General features: G+C 46.6%; 2 protein-coding genes across 2 annotated transcripts in view; one reads left to right on the top strand and one right to left on the bottom strand.

Annotated features, from left to right (window-relative positions):
* LOC137634879 (uncharacterized) overlaps positions 1–7,050 on the top strand; it is a 141,032-nt gene extending 133,982 nt beyond the window's left edge. The window contains exon 6 of the mRNA XM_068367428.1: positions 6,038–7,050. Coding sequence (XP_068223529.1) covers positions 6,038–6,182 — 145 coding nt within the window. The 3' untranslated portion in view covers positions 6,183–7,050. The remainder of the gene's footprint in view (positions 1–6,037) is intronic.
* A 114-nt stretch (positions 7,051–7,164) lies between these two features.
* Positions 7,165–22,318, bottom strand: part of LOC137634964 (uncharacterized) — a 70,718-nt gene continuing 55,564 nt past the window's right edge. Inside the window, exon 3 of the mRNA XM_068367531.1 lies at positions 7,165–7,711. Within this exon, the coding sequence (XP_068223632.1) occupies positions 7,586–7,711 (126 nt within the window). The 3' untranslated portion in view covers positions 7,165–7,585. The remainder of the gene's footprint in view (positions 7,712–22,318) is intronic.

Raw genomic sequence — 22,318 nt, 5'->3', positions numbered from 1 at the left:
AACATCCTGGGACAGCACTGAGGATGGTAGAGGGATCTGGAGAGGTTTGAGTTCCAGAACAAGAGGATACCAATTGCTCTTGGGCCACATGTGAGCCACTAGAGCTGCTGTTCCCTTGAAAGTCCACAGTTTGTTCAGGACTTTAATTAGGAGGCTGAATGGTGGAAATAGGTAGATGTGATTCAACTGGTTTTAATCCAGAGACATCGCATCCGTCCTGTCGCTTCCAGATCTAAGCTTGGAGCTACATACCAGGGAAGCTTCTTGTTGAAGCTCGTCGCAAAGAGATCTGTTTGTAGTTCTGGGACTTTCTCTAAAATGAAATAATGATTTTGCATCCAGAGACCATTCTGTTTCCAGAGGCTTGGATCTTGACAGGGCGTTTGCAGTCACATTGCGAACCTCTTCCAGGTGAACTGCTGATAGATGCCAATTCCTCCGCTTTGCTAAAGTGAGGATGGCTAAAATCTCAGTGTTGATCTGAGGAGACCTGGAGCCCTGTCTGTTGACACAGTGGACTATCTATTGTTGATGACTAATTTGATGTGTAATTTCGTCTTTGGGTTCAGTCTCTTCAGAGTCAGAAAGACTGCCATATCTTCCCGAATATTAATGTGAAATTTACGAAATGTGATTGACCACCGACCCTGTAAATTTTTTGATAGGGAGTATCCCCCCAACCTTGTTCTGAGGCCTCCCTGTGAATTGTCATGGACAGAGGAGGATACTGCAGAGGGACATGAGTTCATAACCTCTTGGCAGTGGACCATGGCTTGAGCTTCTTTCGCAATAAGACCAGGGTTTTGTGGCGAAGATCTCTGTTTATTTTATGCCTTTCTGCTCCAGACTCTGTTGGCATCTTTGAGTCTTGCTTTTAAGATTGGGTCTGTCATTGCAGCAAACTGCAGTGAACCCAAGATTTTCCTGTGCCGCTTGGGGAGTATTCTTCAATGGAGTAAGCACCTGACAGAGTTAGTGATTTCCTTTCTCTTGCCTAGCAGTATAGAGAGGGTGTTTGACTTTAGATTCCCGTGAAGTTCTAGCCACTGGAATTCTTGAACATGAGACAGCCTGGACTTTTCGAAGTTGATCTGAAAGCCCGGAGACTGTAGGAATTTCATGACTTCTTGAGCCATACAAAGACACTCTGTCTTCATTGCAGCCCAGACTAGCCAGTCGTCCAGGTATACCGTCACCTGGAGGCCTCTGTACTGTAATTGTTGGACGATGGCCTCGACTAGCTTCGTGAAAATCCTTGGAGCTATATTGAGCCCAAAGGACATAGCTCTGAATATGTAGGCCTTTCTTGCCAGTCTGAAACCAAAGTAGGAGAAGAAGTGCCGACCTATTAGAAGATGCCAACAGCCGTTTGTAAGATCTATGGAGACTCTGTAGGCCCCATGGTATAGTAGTGTGTGTATTTGCTAGATGGTCAGCATCTGAATTTGTTTTTGTGGGGACAAGTCCAGAATAGTTCGAAGAGTGTTCGAATCTTTCTTGGGCACACAGAATAGCTGCCCTTTAAAGTTCATGGATTTTGTGGATTGGATTACTCCCTTCTTGAACTGGGGTGGTTTGTCTCCATTTCCAGCCTAGTAATTTTGAGACTACACAGTAAGCCCAGGGACCAAAATCCCATTGATCCCTGAACAGGTAGAGTCGTCCCCCTACCGGGAGCTTCTCGTTATTGTGAAGGGCCTGCGTCTTTAACCGTCTTGCCTCTACTTCTTTGGCCTCTAGACTGATAGCCCTTTCAAGACCTTCCCCTGCTACTGGCTCTCTTCTTTTGAGCTCTGACAGGGTGAAATATAGTTGTGGCTCTCTCATACACCGGGTTGAAGAGTGGAGACTGTGATACAAACAGTCTGAGGGGTGGCGGCAACTGAGGCTGTCGTGACAGGAAAGGATTTCCTTTCCTTAAAGTGTATTCTGGGCTTCTTGTCCTTGGGTAGAGGTCCTTCACTGGGTGGGGGGAGTAAATTTCCTTTTAGAGGAAATACCCCACTTTTCTATAAGGCTCTTATTTTCCTGAGCCGCTTTGTCTCAGATATTGGAGTCGATCAGATTTTTAGCTTTATGCCTGATAGTAGCAGTGTCCAGGATGTGTTTGCTACATGCTCTTCTGACTAGGAAGAAAGTATAGAAATCTCTATGAAACATAGTTAGGCGAGTCTTTCCCAAGACTGGGAAGAGATCAGATTTGGAAGTCTTCAATAAGTATTTCTAGATAGGATTGGAAGGATGAAGAGGCAGATAGTCTCTCCTTAGCTTCCAATTCTTCCCTTAATAGGGATTCGGGAATTCTAGGCATTTTCTCATTAAACTGCTTACCTCCGATGTCTTTATCTAGTTTTCTAACAGTAAAGTTATGTTGGACATCCTCCCAACTGTCCAAATCATAAGGAAGGGCTAGAGAGACCTATTTGCACTCCTCTAGCACTGGTAATTGTTTATCTTCCACTACTTCTTTCTTTACAGACTCCAAACTTTTAGAGGCGAAAGGAAAGACAGTATTCTTGGGGGCTACGAAAGTGGCATGCTTCCTGCCTAAAGTAGAAAGTTGGGTGTTAGTGAATTCAGCTGTCTTCAGCTCTTTAACCAAAAGTCTAGGATGACCGTTTCCTTAAGGATTGTATCATCCCTAATGGACGCTTCTGAGTTGAGCCTTACATAGCAGTAAGGATAACTATAGATCGTTGGTAAGAATTCTAGTTCGAGACTGGCTTGGAACCAACTCCCTCTCCAATATGAAAGAAACCTTCACTTAAGGCCATATGCTCGGCATAACGCCAAGGGTTCTTAACTGTGCGTTCTTAACTGTGCATTCAGGTAGGCTTGAAGCTGGGGGAGCCTCAAAAGCAGGTGCCTTTTGTAAAGCTTCTATCCTCGCCATGAGGTCCGCTTGAGAACGTTCATGTTTGGAGGTTAGGTTTTCCATGAAAGATTTCATGGACTGCATAAATTTCATTTGACTATTTCCGTGATGAGCGGGATCCTCTCCCTCTATGACAGCACAGAAGAAGCTGTCGACATGTTGTTGGCGTCCAGGCTCTTGACTTGCAGAGCGTCCTGGACTTTATCATCCGCATGATCCACTGGTAGTGGGCTAGTGGCTGGAGTTGAACAGTCGGTAATTGGCGACCAAAAACAGCGGTCACCTCGGTGTTGGGAAAGAGGAGATCTTTCAATTCCATAGAGGGAAGAGAAGGGGCAACTTGTCGAGAGCTCCTCTGAAAGCCTCTAGCCCAGTGCTTAAGATTAAGCATACATATGAAATTTTATACATAAAATAATGCTTAAGATTAATCCTTACATACATAAACCTACCAGCTAAAATATGGCTTAAGACTAAGATAATAAAGACTCATGCCAAACAGAAATCATTGGAGAGTTTTGAAAAGGAACTATCAATGATAGTGTGGTAGAAATATGGAGGAAAGGTTCACATCAAAAGAACACCAGTGCCTCCAAAGTCGCTTAATTGATAACTGAAGAGGGCAAATTCACTAATGATACTACCTTAGCTAGCAACTACTGCCCCCAAAGTGGCAGTAGCTGGGTTAAGGCGATGAATATATCTTGCCCCCAAAGGGGCAGTAGCTGGGTTAAGGCGATGAATATATCTTGCCCCCAAAGTGGCAGTAGCTGGGTTAAGGCGATGAATATATCTTGCCCCCAAAGTGGCAGTAGCTGGGTTAAGGCGATGAATATATCTTGTAGCCAAGATAAAAACTGACCTTTCAACACCACAGGCATATCGACACAAAGCGGAAGAGGCATTGTCATGTCGACAGGAAGAGAGTGGATAATCCCATAGGGAATGGTCCACAATCAGGGGGAGAGGTACAGGAATGAAAGGAGACTTGCCGTGAACTGGTCATTAACATTAATTTATGGAAAGAGGGGGATTTAGCCCGTAAGATAATGAGAGCCGTACAAGACGGCCAGAACGCTAAGAATTGAAAGTGCAAAGGATGTCCCGACAACAAGGCGGGATCCGATTGACCAACTACAGAGGACAATATTCCTCAGATATGGAAGAGGATAGGAATAAGTAGGTGACCATTCTAAGGCTGCAGCTGAGGTGGTAGAAGGAATGTCCCATAACCAACACACATCCAATGGCCCAGGATGGGAAACTGTAGTCACAGAACAGGCAACTGCCAAAGCAGCAGAGGAGAACCCCAAGGGGTACCAACTCTTTGCCTTGATAGGGTTAGACCATAGGGAGAACTGTGCAGGCAAACCTAGCCTACCTAGCAGGTGAGGAAAAAACTCAATAGCTAGGGTAAGCAGACTAGACAAGATGAACTGTAGTTCCCAGTACAGTCAGGTTATGACCTAACCAGTAAGGGGAAAGTGGTCTCTAAGGCAGCAGAGAGATTTAGCCCAGGGAAGGAAAGAATCTCGTCCACCTAGTGCCGGGATAGTTAGCCGACACGTTATCCTGTCCGAAGATGGCAACAAAGAGTACGTCAGTCGCCATCCCTGGATGGGAACAAAGTTTCATGCTAGTAGACACACTAGCAGGTACAAGGGAAAGGAAAAAGGTTGGTGATAGGAGACTCAGAAATTGGTAAAGTGGCACGATAGGAAGGCCTAACTGCCACATAGAACAAAAATAGTGTTCTAATGGGTCTGCAGTGATAAAGACCAGAGGACAAGTCCTCAAAACCAGCCATAGCCTACCAAAAATTAAGAAGGAAGCCTAAGAATGGCTAAGGCGGCACAAAGATGTCTACCTGTCAGCATTAGAACAGCGGGTAATGCATTCCAATGGGTAAACAAGAAGTAGACACAGGGAACAAGTTTCCAAGATCTGTGCTGCCTCGCCAAACATATAGGCTAAGCAGAAAGTGAAAACAGTCACCCTAGAATTGTAAAACACTATCCAACTCCCTCAGGGACCCTCAAGACCGCAGCTCCCAGCTGTGACGAGTCGACAGCATGGGAGGATGGGCAGCCTCATGAAACAAGGTTAGGTTAGGTGAAACAAGGGGATGGTTCACAAGTATAAAATCACCAGGCGCCGACTAGGGTGGAGCTAGCCTAAGTCAATGATGATAAAAACGCATAAGTAACACCATAGAAAATGGGTTGGGATACCCATAATCATATCATACTGTAAAATAATAATGTAAAACATATTCCTACAATAAAGAGATTAAATAACTAAGCATTTCCGAGCGATTTGGAAACGATGCAATGGTGCCGACTGCATGCCTGCCACAGATAATAAAAGGCATGCAAATTGAAAGAAAAGTGGTGTGGAGACGCAAAATTCTGCAAAACACCAATAAAGAGTACTCAACTTAGTCCATGAGTTAGAAGCTGAAGCATACATGATTGCTAAATCAATCAAGAAGCTAAAAAAAACTGGCAGAAAAACTCCAAGCAGCCGTCAAAGATGGAGTCTGCAAAAAAAAAGGAATGGTTCAACAGGAAACCATGTTAGTTGTAGCACATTGAGATTGGGAGTTATGGCTCTCTTGCCCACATATCCTACCCTATCCTTTGAGACAAGGTTAACTATTTTGGGAAGGATAACCATGGCTTGTTATTAACACGTCCCTGATTTATACACGAAATCTCTTGGATATTCGCTCTATAGGTTAGAACTCCGTGATACCTAATATATTGAGTTTTAATATGACGAAAGTAATGTTTGATGCATATTTTATGCTTATTACATGTTAGCCTACGTAATTTCCACACATACTTGTACATATAAATAGATACGAGTAGATTGATTATCTGTCTCCCACATTACAATAATCCTTAAAATTCAATAGTTATTGTCCGCTAAATATCATGTCTGAAAATAGTAGAAGCTTACTACACAGGCTTCTTATTATAGTCTTTTTAATATAAAAAAATTAATATTTGGCTTTCATAATTCTTGCACCGACAAAGAAATGAGTGGATTTCCATTTATTTATTTATATTTGCATTTTCCCCATGTCTGATACTAGATCCTTTAGTGTGCTGATAGCTTTTAAGGCATTAGAATTTCATGTGTGGTCCTATTTTATTTCAGATACTACTACAAGGGCGGTGTTTTTGAGCCGGTCTTAGGAAGACGTCTCGTATACAAGTTTGGGAAGAATGCCAAAGGGTGGCGGCCACAAAATCCTAACTTCACCAACCAAGCACCATTGCCTCCTCACCAATCTTCACATTAAATGGTGATCTATGGACTATGTTGTCAGACGTCCATTTCTGGATCCATATCTGGGCTATTGCACAGTATTCTCGCATTAAATGCATGATATGCTCTTTGAAAAAGTCACAATGTGCTCGTGTTTATTATGCTTCTTCTGTGAAGAATCGTATTGTTCTTTTACGATTTTTCTTATCTCACAAACCCAGGAAACCAAAGAATATGATAAACATTAGGCATGTGTCGCATAGAAGATACCAGACTCCCAAATAAGGCCGTAGTTTTTCATTCCTCAAGATTCAAAACCTGAAAAGATACATAATGAGGCTTATTACTTTAAAGAAAATTTTTCTTCTTCGAAATGGAAAGTTGAGTGATTGTGTGTTGGACATCGGGAAACACACTGGTGAGGTTAATGGAAAAGAGAAATGAGGGGTTTGTATTGTTTTCCTGTTGACTAGTCATATTTTTGTCAAATGACATTAGGCTTACTTGAACTTTTGTATTTTGGTGCCATAGTTTGCTGATTTTTCAAAATATATGCAAGCCGTCAAGTGCAATATCTCTGTAAATAGGGTAGCTGGTTAAGTTACTCAATATATGTACTTTTGGGGAACCAGAATTGTTTCGGCTGTAATTTTTTGCAAGTTAAATTCCTAAAGTAGTCTAATAAATTAGGATATAAAGATTCAGTATTGCAAATCAAATCCTATGTATATTGACCTTCCTGAGCTCCGTACAAAGTGGTTACTCATGTGGTTGTTTTTTTTTTCTTTTCTTTTTTTTGCAACCAGGTAAAATTTGGTGCTAATGATTTTGAAATGCTCAATTGTTGTGGCATTAATAGTTTTGAAATTTTATATATGTAAATAGATGTATATGCATATTATAATGTTAAGAAACATGTCTGAGAAACATGTCTATAAGTTATTTCGTAATAAATCAATAAAAAAAAATGTTATGTTTTATTACAATTAGTACAGTAAAATATCATATCCATAATAAAACAAAATCCTTTACACGTACAATGTTCTAAGATTTAAAACAAAATATGGATGCAAACAGCCAGATGCAATAAAGGCATGCAGTTTAGAAATCAGAATTAAAATTTATTTATGAAAAGGAGCACTAATAACTTGTATTATCTTATTCCTTGACCTTAGGAATTGTAATATTCCACACAAAATAGTAAAGATTACAAGAGGGCAGTGCATAAAAGTAGAAAAATATCTTTTGAGAGTATTGTTATTACTACTGATAGTACTTTATTTTCAGAGTACAGTTCCTCATTTATTAAACAAACCTAAATATTTAAAAAAATATGCTTCTTAACCTAGAAATGCTGAAACTAAGGACAAGGAAAGAATTAACACTCCCCAGCCATTGACATCCAAAAACAGTCTGTAGCGAAGGCAGATCTGTTTTCTAATCGTCGAGCTGAATTGTCTTCAGAGGCTTCTTCTCATGATAGTAATATGAGCGACGAATGATGTCAGGAGATAGGCCATTCCCAGCTTCCTCCACCATGGCAATGCTCCTGCCTCGAATTACCTGTTGGATAAGCTGTTTTCATTATCTTTGTTTCAGTGGTGCAAACTATTTTATTTAGACATTAATTTCATTTGAAAACTGTATTGTTGGAAACCAGATTTAAGACATATTGTATACATATAGTGTCATTTTGCTTTGAAAAGTAATGAAAGCTTGATTTTTTAAGTAATTTTCATTTGATAAACAATCTAAATAAAAACTAATGCTGTAAATGGCACTCAACACAAAAATCTCATATTAGAAAAGAAAGGAATCATGGTACAGTATACTGATATATGGTACAGAAAATAAGATGTTGCAAGTTATTAAAAAACGGATTTTGAGCGATGCGAAAAATCTATTTTTGACTGAGATAGCCATGTTGTCTTGATGAAAGGTTCCTTTAGTAGCTTCCTTAGGGTATATATGACTACAGTGGATATTCCCAGAGAATTAAACTAAAGGTTTCCAGAATTCTAACTTCTGGCACGAGTACCCTTAATGTTTCTCTTTAAAATATCGTTTAATAACAGGGGACGTATTCTTGACACGCCACATGGCTATCTGCACCCCACATAGCGTTTACATGAAAGGATACTGTGTGTTAGAATGGGAAATTGTAATTAGACTGGTTTGTGGATGAAGTATTTCCAAGGCCAATGAACGGATTTTGAGCGAAGCGAAAAATCTATTTTTGGGTGAGATAGCCATGTTGTCCTGATGGAAGGTTCCTTCAGTAGCTTCCTAAGAGTATATTTGACTACAGTGGATATTCCCAGAGAATTAAACTAAAGGTTATCACAGAATTCTAACTTCTGGTGCGAGTACCCTAAAGGTTTCCCTCTAGGATATCTTATATCAACAGGAGACGCATGTATTAACACGCCATATAGCTATCTGCACCCCATAGAGAGTTAACGCTTCAATATGGAAAGGTGGCTTTGTAACCGAGTAGCCATTCCAAAGTTACTCTCATACGTGGCTACTTTTGGTACTCGAGACTTAAACAAACGGGCGCCATTGTTAAATAACGTCACGTCCGTCTTATTCCGACGTTCAGTTCCTACTAATCTCCGCGATACAGTACAGTATGTCAGGGAGGGGCCTGGAAGGCTGAACTGGAACAGACGGGTGGGTCCATCAGGACGACATGGCCATCTCACCCAAAAATAGATTTTTTGCTTCGCTCAAAATCCGTTTTTTGGGCTCAAGCCATGTCGTCCTGATGGAAGTGAACCAGAGAATTAATGTATCATGGATTTTTCCCCAATCCTAGTGCCTAGGTCTTCGAACAATATTCCTATGGTCTGGCGACCATTGAGACTGACATTCTTAGTAGATGTCCTTACCAGAGGTTCTATGATGTTCTGGCTTCCTGCCCCCCTGGCAGGAGAGTCCTGGTGGACAAGAGGGATATCTCGAGGTGATCGGTTAAAGAACTACTCACCTGGTGGAGATCATATGCCGGTCTCGGAGACAGATCGAAGGTTCATATTCGTGTAGGAACATTATTAAGTCATTAGGTGAGTATACAATATAAGATACTTATATCATTCTCATTATAATTAGAGGAAAGGGGGTAAATGAAACTATAACAATCATATATTTCTTAATAAAGAATAGGAGTGAAAGGAGACACATGGTAAATAAAATAGACATTTTATTTCTAAGTTTGCAAGTAATTATAGAAATTAATTACAATAATGATTATAGAATTTACTTACAATAATAATAATGCACATAGAATTACTGAAGAGATGGTGATTTTGAGTCTGAAAAGGAAAAAATTTTGCCTTTAAACACAAGTTCCCAGGGGAACGCCAGTCTTTTAGAGTTCAATTAACACTCCATGCTCGAGAGCATGTGGCACAGGTGCAAAAATTCTATGACATTTCACCTTGATGAACAGTCTATTAGAAACACTAAGTGTCCATTGAATCACTATGTATCACGATAGGGTCAACACAGGCACCCGTAGAGTTAGAGTCCCGAAATAACTCTCTGTTCTATGCAGATTTAAGCAGCAGGTTTCATTACACTACCTGCGGCTACCACAAATCGTTTCACTTCGTGCACCTGTTTCGCATAGTGCTTGAAGAACATGCGCGATGATTTCCAGCCCGTAAAACTCCTGAGGCTTTCGAAATCCATTCCTTGAAAGAAATTCAGGGAAGAGGCGACTTTCCTAGGATCATGACCTGCGGGTGTACTGTCAGGATCCGCTCTGCTAATGAAGTAGGCGATTTTCGCTGGTAGTTGTTTCAGTTACAGGTCACTACCCGAGGTTTCTCCTTTGAAGAGTTGTCCTCCACCGAAGTCTGAAGTTCCTCGAAGATAGACCTTAAGACTCTCCACTGGGCATAAAGAGACATCTTCCTTCAGGGGGCAGATTCTCCAAGGGCCCCATCTCTTGGTGGGTAGTTCATTCTTTGCGAGAAACGTTGGGTTGGGGAAGAGGGTAGGTTCCCCCGTGTCGGCGAACTGTACTTGGCCCTCTTCTCTTGATAATGCCACTATTTCACTGACTCGGGCTCCCGAGGCGAGAGCAAAAAGGAAAATAACTTTTTGAGTCAGGTCTTTCAGAGGGCAAGAATCGTTGTCCAGACTAGAGGCAAAATGGAACACCTTATCCAGGGACCAGGAGATAGGTTTTGGTGGAGGTGCTGGACGTAGTCTAGCGCATGCCTTAGGTAGTTTATTGAAGATTTCACTGGACAAATCAATCTGGAAGGCGTATAGGAGTGGTCTAGTCAAGGCCGATTTACAAGTGGAAATCGTATTGGCCGCTAAGCTTTGTCCATGAAGGTGAATGAAGAAGGGACATGCAAAAATCAATGGTGATTTCCGTAGGATTTTTTACCTTGACGAAGGAAACCTATTTTCTCCAGGAAGATTCGTATTGCCTTCTGTTAGACTCTGTTTTGTACTCCTCGAGGAAGTCTAAACTATTCTTCGAGATCCCAAATCTTTTCTTCACGGCTAGGGAGAGAAAATCATGAGATGAAGGTCCTTGACTTTCAGTGATGAAGCGAAGACAGTCTACTTCTGTACCTGTTAGGAGAGAACTGGGCCTGGCAGGGGGATCAGCTTGGGCTGCAGCTCCAGGACCAGGGTATACCAATTGCTCCGGGGCCACTTGGGAGCCACTAGGGCTGCTGTCCCTTTGAAGGTTCTCAATTTGGAGAGGACTTTCAGCAGAAGGTTGGGTGGAGGGAACAGGTAGATCTTGGACCCTCTGTTCCAGTCCAGGGACATGGCGTCCACTGCTTATGCATTGGGGTCCTCGTAAGGGGCCACATATCGAGGAAGTTGATTGTTGTCGCTTGTTGCGAAGAGGTCGATCTGAAGTTCCGGGACTTGGCGAGAGATGAAGGTGAATGATCTTGCGTCCAGGAACCATTCCGACTCTATGGGGTTTGTCCTTGATAGAGCGTCCACCGTCACGTTGCGGAATCCTTGTAGGTGAACTGCAGACAAGTGCCATTTCTTCCTGTCCGCCAGACGGAAGATGGGTAGAAGCACCCGATTTATCTGGGGCGATCTCAAGCCCTGGCGATTGAGACATCTGACTACCACCGAGCTGTCCAGAGTCAGAAGGATGTGGATCGAGGGAGGCGGGGAAAGTTTCTTCAGGGTGAGAAGAACCGCCATGGCCTCCAAGATGTTGATGTGAAACGTCTTGAACAGGGGGGACCATGTTCCTTGAACCTGCTGTTGGTGGGAGTGACCTCCCAACCCTCCAGAGAGGCGTCCGTGTGGGTGTTGAGTGATGGAGGCGGGTGTTGAAGAGGGACGGACCTTTTCAGGGCCTTTGCTTCCAACCACGGCTTTAGAAGTGAGCGAAGTCTGTTTGGAAGCCGTCTCTTGAGGTCTCTTCGAGCGATGGATGCGAAAAGTCTCCAGACTCCCGCGGCATCCTTTAGCTGTGCGCGTAGCACTGGGTTTGTCACCGAGGCAAACTGTAGGGAGCCGAGAACTTGTTCCTGCTGGCATCTTGAGATCAGTCTGGATTTTAGAAGCCTCCTGACAGACCCTGCTATTTCCTTCCTTTTCTTCAGTGGGATGGAAAGGCGGTGTGACTAAAGGTCCCAATGGATTCCTAACCATTGGAACTTCTGAGCTGGAGAGGCAAGATTTCTCGGTGTTTATCTTGAAACCCAGATGTTCCAGGAACTGGGCGACTTTGTTGCAGGCTCGCAGACAATCTTCGGGCGATGTCGACCAGACTAGCCAGTCGTCTAGGTAGGCCATCACTTGGACGTCCTGAAGACGTAGCTGTTGGACGATTGCGTCTGCCACCTTGGTGAAGATTCTTGGAGACACGTTGAGCCCGAAGGGCATGGCCCTGAAGGCGTAACTTTTCCTTTGGAGTCGAAATCCTAGTTAGGAGGAAGTGTAGTGGTTCATTGGAACGTGCCATCAGGCATCCGCCAGGTCTATTGAGACCGTGTAGGCCTTGTGAGGCAGTAGGGCCCTACTTGTTGAAGAGTCAGCATCTTGAATTTGTTGTTCGCAATGAACTTGTTGAGAGGGGACAAGTCGAGAATGACTGAGTTTGTCCGAGTCTTTCTTGGGAACACAAGAGAGTCTTCCTTGGAACCTGGTTGACTTTACCCTCTTGATCACCTTCTTGTTCAAGAGTTCTATGACATATTCTTCCAAGAGGGGGGTCGACGGTTGGAAGAATTGCTGGAAGGATGGGGGTGGTTGAGTCCAGCTCCAGCTCAGTCTGTTCTTGATGATGCTGTGTCCAAGGATCGAAGGTCCAATGATCCTGGAATTGGCGGAGTCTTCCTCCCACCGGAAGCACTTCATTGCTTCTGGTGTCCCGAGGGTTTGCCACCTCGGCCGCTAGCTCCCCTTCCCCCTCTGCCTCTGGAGGGGCAGCGAGAAGAATCTCTGCCGGAGCCTCTACCTCTGGGACGAAAGGTAGTGGAATGTTGCTCGTAGGCAGGGGTGAAGATCGGTGACTGCGACACCACCGGTTGGGGGACCGGTTGAACGGTCTGCTGTGGTTGTGTAACCACTTGGGGAGCAGCGGGAGCCGGAAACTGGCGTCTTGGTTGACGTTGCTGGGGCCTAGGCTTGGAGGGTTTCCTCTTTAGGCTGAGGGCCTTCGTCCTGAGAGGACTTCCTCTTTCGGGACATGCCCCACTTGTGGAGAAGGTTCCGGTTCTCCGTGGCAGCTTTGTCCGCTATTTCTTTCACCAAGGCTGACGGGAAGAGATGTTTACCCCAGATGTTGGAGGAAATCAGTCTCCGGGGTTCGTGTTTCACCGTCGCATTGGCGAACACGAACTCTCTACAGGCTCTGCGAGCCTTAACAAAGCTATACAGGTCCTTTGTCACAGTTGCTAGGTGTGACTTCGCTAGGACCATATACAAGTCTGGGACCCTAGTGTCCCCGGCCATGACTTCTAGCTGTATCTGATGTGACAGAGAAGCAGCAAGTCTCTCCTCGGTTTCCTGTTCCCGACAAATGAGATGGTCGTTCAGTCATGGGAGGTCCTCGTTGAACTGGCGACCAGCCATATCAGGTTCCAACTTCCCAACCGTAAAGGTTAACTGGGTATCTTTCCAGTACCTATCATCGGGGGGAAGAGTGAGGGAGAAGGGTCTGCACTCCTCCAGTGCAGGGCAAGGTTTACCTTCTTCCACCGCCTTCATGACCGCTTGGAAGGCCTTTTCTACAAAGGGGAAGGTCGCAGTAGCTGGAGCAATAAAGGACTGATGCTTTTTGCTCAGTGCTGGCATCTTGGAGTTGGTGAAACCCCGACTCTTCATTGAGTGAGCCAGCATGGCTTGGGCCTTCGCGAGATCGAACACTATCACTTCCTTTGGTTCGGTCTCTTCTTTTGAGGCTGGTTCAGACCTGAGTCGGACGAACAGTCCGGATACGCCTCGAAATTCGGGAAGAATTCCACTTCTTCCAGGAGGACAGAACCAATCTTGTCGTTTATGAAGATCTTGCCAGTCGTGATTGGCATATGCTCGGCGTACCTCCATGGGTTAGACGCCGAGAAGTGAGGGAGGTCCTTTACCGAGATCTTCTTCGGTTGTTTGAAGCCGATGAGAGTAGTCCGGAACTGCTCCCGAGTCTCCCTGAGCTGCTTCTCCATAAGGGCCTCCAGCATCCGGAAGACCTCTTGGGTGGCGGATGGTAAAGTTTCTGAGGCGGTGGAGGTAGAGGGAACGGGTTCCTCGGTTACTACGGGTTTTACCGGGGGTGTTGGAGCGACCTCGGTCTCCGAATCAGGGTATTCCACCCGATCTTCCTCATAGTCGAGCTCTTCGCCCAAGAGGGTCTTCTCCGTACCTTCGGACACCTCCGACATACGTTCCACCTCGTCGGAATCGATGTGACACGTACGGAGAGTCTGCGCCATAACGATGTCGGGTTCGACCACCAGTTGGATGCTTGGATGCTTTTGGGAAAAGCAAGGCCCCCATATCTTCGTTTGGAAGGTAAGGTCCAGAGGCGTTCTTTTGGAAGAGGCGCACCCATTTGCGCAGTTTCTCTCTAGCAGTGTCCCGTACCTTCGTGGAAGGAGGGTTGTTGAACGCGTCATCTAGGAGACTTTTGCAGATCGAACAGTTCTGTGGATCCCAGTATTTAAGGTCGCCTCTCTTGGCGACGCAGGGGGCGTGGGTCCAGCACGCCTTGTGCCCGTAGAAGTCCGGGCGTTTAACTTCGCAGAAAGGAGCTCTCACACTTCATATACTCCTCCTGTAAAAGAAAGAGATCATGAGTACATGGAAGGTATAGGTATGACTTTATTACTCTAGGCTTAAGAATAACTTAATCTGTAATATAGCATATAAATTATATGCTCAGGATAGATGAGCAGGAAAGGAAGTAGGTAGACACATACTTGTGAATCCCGTCCAGCCGGTTACCGCAACCTTATCTGTAGGCAATTCCTTAGGACCCGAGGGTTCTAAAGGAGGGAGAAATCCGTATGGATGAGCCAAGCTAGGCCTCCTTTTAAAGGAATTGTCCGGAGAGTAGAAAAGGATCTGAGACCACTCAGAACCTAGTGAGGGAGAGGGGGAAAATACGATAAACCCCCTTGGTAATAGGTAGGTTCCGGCAAGAGACTGCACTGAGAAGCACAGAGTATGCTGGAAATGTTGTACCGTGCAACCGTACAGCATAGTCACTACTGTATATCAGAGGGTATAACAATATCAACAGGGAGGTGGCCAGGCTATACGGCTGCATCGGATCGACTGTCGGCGTGGTGCCGGCAGCCGTGGAAGGGGTGCAAGTCCATTAGCGCCTCATAGGGTGGTGCTGGCAGACCGGCGGCAAGCCGGAGACCGGTCCTGCAAGGTGAAATCATCTAGAACACACTGATCGACCGAGATGGAAGACACCAAGGGGGCGACCGGCGGCACAGCGGCGGGTCGCCGGCAGGGCGGTGGGCTCCGGCAGCCGGCGGGCTGACGGTATGGTGAACCATAGTCCAACTCGTAAGATGAATAGGACGGATACCTAGAATGTCGGCAACCAATGTCAGCAGATAAGGGGGCCACAGCCTCCGGCAGTCGGCAGGCTGTCGCCAGGTAATCCTAGGGGAAATGCATGGGGTAGATACCCGGGACGTCGGCGGTATGTCGGTCCTGCAAGGTGAAATCATCTAGAACACACTGATCGACCGAGATGGAAGACACCAAGGGGGCGACCGGCGGCACAGCGGCGGGTCGCCGGCAGGGCGGTGGGCTCCGGCAGCCGGCGGGCTGACGGTATGGTGAACCATAGTCCAACTCGTAAGATGAATAGGGCGGATACCTAGAATGTCGGCAATCAATGTCAGCAGATAAGGGGGCCACAGCCTCCGGCAGTCGGCAGGCTGTCGCCAGGTAATCCTAGGGGAAATGCATGGGGTAGATACCCGGGACGTCGGCGGTATGTCGGCAGAGGGCGGCAGCCTCTGGCAGTCAGCAGGCTGTCACTCTAGTAGGGAGGTATTATCTTATGAATAGAGGTCACCTGAGGTGGCAGCGGCTATCGCCAGCAGTAGAGGCGGCAAGGGACCGGCACCATAAGAGAGAGAGAGAGAAAGGTGAAGGGGGAAGGGAAGGGTAATATCCTATACCCCACCGGCTTCCCTCCGGAGGGAGTGCGCTCATGATTGGTGTGGATACGCCTATCATCCGGCAGCAGGGGGCCGGCAGCCTGAGGTAACCCAAGGGAGGAACAGAGAGCACTCAAAGACAGGGAATCCTCCGCCGGCAACAACCCCCATAGTTCACTATGAAGGGGAAGTGTACCAGAGCGGCCAGCTCAGCAGAGGAGCAAAGCTAACCCTACCACTCCGCCCAAGGGAGGAGTTGTAGGACAGCGGACAGGGGTGTGTAAGCAGGCCTACACGAAAGGGATAGAGAGGGGAGGGGAGTAGGGGTCTTTCTAGTGTGGAGAGACTCTGTATGAGTTAGGACACCAAGGCGGGGGAGAACACTCCCCAACCTAGGATAGGTTAGCCCTGATCAGGTACAGCACTGGTGTACTGTCCTCAACTATAATAAAGCAGAATCTCCCCCCCAGAGCCTAACCTAAACCAGGAGAACCATTCTCCTAGGTTAGGGAGGACTGGAAAGACACTTCGCTAGGTTGCAGGCAGGAAGGGGTGTCCCAACCAAGTGCAAACTGGGGAGGAGCAGAGCCCTTCCTATGGTCTCAGACACGACCCTAAGGGGGATTCATTCCCTTATGGTGGGCCGAGAGCGATAAATACTCTGGGTGAAAGGCAAGATTCTCCCAAATATTAAATAAGGGAGAAGGAAGGCTACCCAGAGGGAATTACCCGTAGGTAAGGGGGATTTAGGAAGCATACGAGGGTCCCAGCGTTAGGTTAGGGGAGTGTGGTGCACAGACCGACACGGTCCCTTGTATGGTCCCTCGAAGGCGAAAGCACATGTACAGCACAGTAACTAGTATGTTTAAAATGCCTGAATCTTCATAACTTAATTTAGGAACACTTATTATATCATGCAGCAATATGAGCACTAGGCTATCAAGTCTAGGGGCTAGGCCAGCGATCTAGTATGGGGTCGGCAAACGTCGGTTGCCTATTGAGCGCTAACGCATAATATAATTACTTCCTAGCTATGAAGGCTAAATAACTAATGATATTAATTAGTTAAAGGAAGGCCGTTCTGGCTAACTAAATAAAGCATGCGACATGAACAGCGGCGCCGTAAAATGGTGCGTCCGGACTTGGCACAGCTCCGCCACAAAACACAATATTTTAAGAAAAGTAGAAGTTACTTTACGGCCAGAGCTTATTTAAACAATACTAGGACCTGGTACTCAACTTTCCAGAAGAAGGCGAGGCTGAAGGCTGAGACATGGCGAAGATGAACACAGATAAGCTGCAGGTAGGAACTACAACGAAAGGAATGAGACGGACGTGACGTCATTTAACAATGGCGCCCGTTTGTTTACGTCTCGAGTACCAAAAGTAGCCACGTATAAGAGTAACTTTGGAACGGCTCCTCAGTTACTCAGCCACCTTTCCATATTGGAGCGTTAACTCTATATGGGGTGCAGATAGCTATGTGGCATGTTAATACATGCGTCCCCTGTTGATATACGCTATTCTAGAGGGAAACATGTTATTTTCATTAGTAAAATAAATTTTTGAATATACTTACCCGATGATCATGTAGCTGTCAACTCCGTTGCCCGACAGAAATCTACGGTCGGGATACGCCAGCGATCGCTATCCAGGTGGGGGTGTGATCAACAGCGCCATCTGTGGTCAGGTACTCAAGTACTTCTTGCCAACAAGACCTCAATTTTCTCCTCGGTCCACTGGTTCTCTATGGGGAGGAAGGGCGGGTCCTTTAATTCATGATCATCGGGTAAGTATATTCAAAAATTTATTTTACTAATGAAAATAACATTTTTCAATATTAATCTTACCCGATGATCATGTAGCTGATTCACACCCAGGGTGGTGGGTGGAGACCAGCATACATGTTAACAAAGAAGCTAAGTATCCCGTATTTCATTTTATTAGTTATTCAAAATAACAAATATAAAATAAATAAGTACCAGGTAAGGAAGTCGACTTGAACCATTACTCTGCCTTTATTAAGTACGTCTTCCTTACTGAGCGTAGCGGTCCTCTTAGGATGCTGAACGACTCTTAGGTGCTGAAGTATAAAGGGCTGCAACCCATACTAAAGGACCTCATCACAACCTCTAACCTAGGCGCTTCTCAAGAAAGAATTGACCACCCGCCAAATCAACCAGGATGCGGAAGGCTTCTTAGCCGACCGTACAACCCAAAAACAACAATAAAAAGTATTCAAGAGAAAGGTTAAAAAGGTTATGGGATTATGGGAATGTAGTGGCTGAGCCCTCACCTACTACTGCACTCGCTGCTACGAATGGTCCCAGGGTGTAGCAGTTCTCGTAAAGAGACTGGACATCTTTGAGATAGAATGATGCGAACACTGACTTGCTTCTCCAATAGGTTGCATCCATAACACTCTGCAGAGAACGGTTCTGTTTGAAGGCCACTGAAGTAGCCACAGCTCTCACTTCATGTGTCCTTACCTTCAGCAAAGCAAGGTCTTCTTCCTTCAGATGAGAATGAGCTTCTCTAATCAGAAGCCTGATGTAGTAAGAAACTGCGTTCTTAGACATTGGTAGCGAAGGCTTCTTGACAGCACACCATAAGGCTTCTGATTGTCCTCGTAAAGGTTTTGACCTTCTTAGATAGTACCTAAGAGCTCTGACTGGGCAAAGTACTCTCTCCAGTTCGTTCCCCACCAAGTTGGACAGGCTAGGGATCTCGAACGATTTAGGCCAAGGACGTGAAGGAAGCTCGTTTTTAGCCAAAAAACCGAGCTGCAAGGAACATGTAGCCGTTTCCGATGTGAAACCTATGTTCCTGCTGAAGGCGTGGATCTCACTTACTCTTTTAGCTGTTGCTAGGCATACGAGGAAAAGAGTTTTTAAAGTGAGGTCCTTAAAAGAGGCTGATTGGAGCGGTTCAAATCTAGAAGACATAAGGAACCTTAGGACCACGTCTAGATTCCAGCCTGGAGTGGACAACCGACGTTCCTTTGAGGTCTCAAAAGACCTAAGGAGGTCCTGTAGATCTTTGTTGGTGGAAAGATCCAAGCCTCTGTGGCGGAAAACCGCTGCCAACATACTTCTGTAACCCTTGATCGTAGGAGCTGATAGGGATCTAACGTTCCTTAGATGTAACAGGAAGTCAGCAATCTGGGTTACAGTGGTACTGGTTGAGGAAACTGCATTGGCCTTGCACCAGTTTCGGAAGACTTCCCATTTAGACTGATAGACTCTGAGAGTGGATGTCCTCCTTGCTCTGGCAATCGCTCTGGCTGCCTCCTTCGAAAAGCCTCTAGCTCTTGAGAGTCTTTCGATAGTCTGAAGGCAGTCAGACGAAGAGCGTGGAGGCTTGGGTGTACCTTCTTTACGTGAGGTTGACGCAGAAGGTCCACTCTTAGAGGAAGAGTCCTGGGAACGTCGACCAGCCATTGCAGTACCTCTGTGAACCATTCTCTCGCGGGCCAGAGGGGAGCAACCAACGTCAGCCGTGTCCCTTTGTGAGAGGCGAACTTCTGAAGTACCCTGTTGACAATCTTGAACGGCGGGAATGCATACAGGTCGAGATGGGACCAATCCAGCAGAAAGGCATCCACGTGAACTGCTGCTGGGTCTGGAATCGGAGAACAATACAATGGGAGCCTCTTGGTCATCGAGGTAGCGAACAGATCTATGGTTGGCTGACCCCACAGGGCCCAAAGTCTGCTGCAAACATTCTTGTGAAGGGTCCACTCTGTGGGGATGACCTGACCCTTCCGGCTGAGGCGATCTGCCATGACATTCATATCGCCCTGAATGAACCTCGTTACCAGCGTGAGCTTTCGATCTTTTGACCAAATGAGGAGGTCCCTTGCGATCTCGAACAACTTCCTCGAATGAGTCCCCCCCTGCTTGGAGATGTAAGCCAAGGCTGTGGTGTTGTCGGAGTTCACCTCCACCACCTTGTTTAGCTGGAGGGACTTGAAGTTTAACAAGGCCAGATGAACCGCCAACAACTCCTTGCAATTGATGTGAAGTGTCCTTTGCTCCTGATTCCATGTTCCCGAGCATACCTGTCCGTCCAATGTCGCACCCCAGCCCGAGTCTGATGCGTCCGAGAAGAGACGGTGGTCGGGGGTCTGAACAGCTAAAGATAGACCTCCTTTGAGAAGAATGCTGTTCTTCCACCACGTTAGAGTAGACCTCATCTCTTCGGAAACAGGAACTGAGACCGTCTCTAGCGTCATGTCCTTTATCCAGTGAGCAGCTAGATGATACTGAAGGGGGCGGAGGTGGAGTCTCCCTAACTCGATGAACAGGGCCAGCGATGAAAGTGTCCCTGTTAGACTCATCCACTGCCTGACTGAGCATCGGCTCCTTCTCAGCATGCTCTGGATGCACTCTAGGGCTTGGTTGATCCTTGGGGCCGACGGAAAAGCCCGAAAAGCTCGACTCTGAATCTCCATACCCAGGTAAACAATGGTCTGGGATGGGACGAGCTGGGACTTCTCTAAATTGACCAGGAGGCCCAGTTCCTTGGTCAGATCCATAGTCCATCTGAGATTCTCCAGACAGCGACGACTTGTGGGAGCTCTTAAAAGCCAGTCGTCTAAATAGAGGGAGGCTCTGATGTCTGCCAAGTGAAGGAATTTCGCAATATTCCTCATCAGTCTCGTAAACACAAGAGGTGCCGTGCTTAGGCCAAAGCACAGGGCTTGGAACTGGTACACAACCTTTCCAAAGACGAATCTTAGGAAAGGTTGGGAGTCTGGATGGATGGGGACGTGAAAGTATGCGTCTTTCAGGTCTAACGAGACCATCCAGTCCTCCTGCCTGACCGCTGCTAGGACCGACTTCGTCGTCTCCATCGTGAACGTCTGCTTGGTGACATAAGCATTGAGAGCACTGACGTCCAGCACCGGTCTCCAACCTCCTGTTTTCTTGGCTACCAGGAAGAGACGGTTGTAAAAGCCCGGGGATTGATGATCCCGGACTATGACCACTGCTTCCTTTTGTAGCAAGAGCGACACCTCTTGTTGCAACGCTAGCCTCTTGTCCTTCTCCTTGTAGTTGGGAGAGAGGTTGATGGGAGATGTAGCTAGAGGGGGATTGTGGCAGAACGGAATTCTGTATCCCTCCCTTAGCCACTTCACAGACTGAGCGTCTGCACCTCTGCTCTCCCAAGCTTGCCAGAAGGTCTTGAGTCTGGCTCCTACTGCTGTCTGGAGAGGAAGGCAGTCAAAACCTGCCTTTTGCGGACTTGGAACCCTTCTTGGACTTGCCACGGTGACTGTCTGCACGGGTACCTCCTCTGCTGGAGGTTCTGCCACGAAAGGGCGGGATGAACCTAGAAGCAGGTGTATCAACTGCTGTAGGGCGGAAGGGTCTAGGCACGGAAGGTAAGGTTTTAGCCTTACGTGCAGAAGAAGCCATGAGGTCATGAGAATCCTTCTGGATAAGAGAGGCAGCCATCCCCTTAATCAACTCCTCCGGAAACAGACACTTGGAGAGAGGAGCAAACAGCAACTCTGACTTCTGGCAGGGAGTGATACCAGCAGATAAGGAGCACAGATGTTCTCTCTTCTTGAGGACTCCTGATACATATGAAGCAGCAAGTTCACCAGACCCATCCCTAATTGCCTTGTCCATGCTAGACATGATCAGCATGGCCGAGTCCTTATCTGAAGGGGAAGTCTTCCTGCTTAAGGCTCCCAAACACCAATCGAGGAAGTTGAATATCTCGAAGGCACGAAAGACTCCCTTCAACATATGATCAAGATCGGAAAAGGACCAGCAGATCTTCGAACGTCTCATAGCCAACCTGCGGGGAGAGTCAACCAGACTTGAGAAGTCGGCCTGGGCAGAGGCAGGAACCCCCAAGCCAGGTTCCTCTCCCGTGGCATACCAGACGCTCGACTTAGAAGCCAGCTTGGGAGGAGGAAACACAAAAGAGGTCCTTCCCAGTTGCTTCTTGGAATGCAACCAGTCCCCCATAACCCTCAAAGCTCTCCTAGATGATCTAGCGAGAACAAGCTTGGTGAAGGCAGGCGCAGCAGACTGCATGCCCAGAGCAAACTCGGAGGGAGGAGAACGAGGGGTTGCAGACACAAAGTGTTCAGGATACAAATCCCTGAACAAAGCAAGGACTTTGCGAAAGTCTAAGGAGGGTGGCGAAGACTTGTGTCCTTCAACATCAGAGTGAGGATCATCCAGATGAGCAGCTTCATCATCCGATACATCATCATCCGAAAGTTGAGTTGTGAGTGGCAAAGGCAGAGCAGCAAGCTGAACGGCTGAATCCTGCAGAACGGGTGCATGCGTACCTGCGGATCCATCATCATGCCTCTGCTGGACAGTCTGCGAGCTGGCAACAACAAAAGCAGAGGGCTGGTGTGTGGGAGGGTCTGCGGTGGGCTGAGGAGCATGCGGTATGGTATGCAGAGCATGCTGTAAGGTATGCGGCTCATGCTGCATGGTATGCGGAGCATGCGGTATGGTAGGCAGAGCATGCTGTAAGGTATGCGGCTCATGCTGCATGGTATGCGGAGCATGCTGTAAGGTCT

Source organism: Palaemon carinicauda, chromosome 45 (genome assembly GCF_036898095.1).
Source record: "Palaemon carinicauda isolate YSFRI2023 chromosome 45, ASM3689809v2, whole genome shotgun sequence".
NCBI classification, from domain to species: Eukaryota; Metazoa; Arthropoda; class Malacostraca; order Decapoda; family Palaemonidae; genus Palaemon; species Palaemon carinicauda.
Note: the sequence above shows the minus strand (reverse complement) of the source record. Positions and strands in the feature narration are given on the sequence as shown.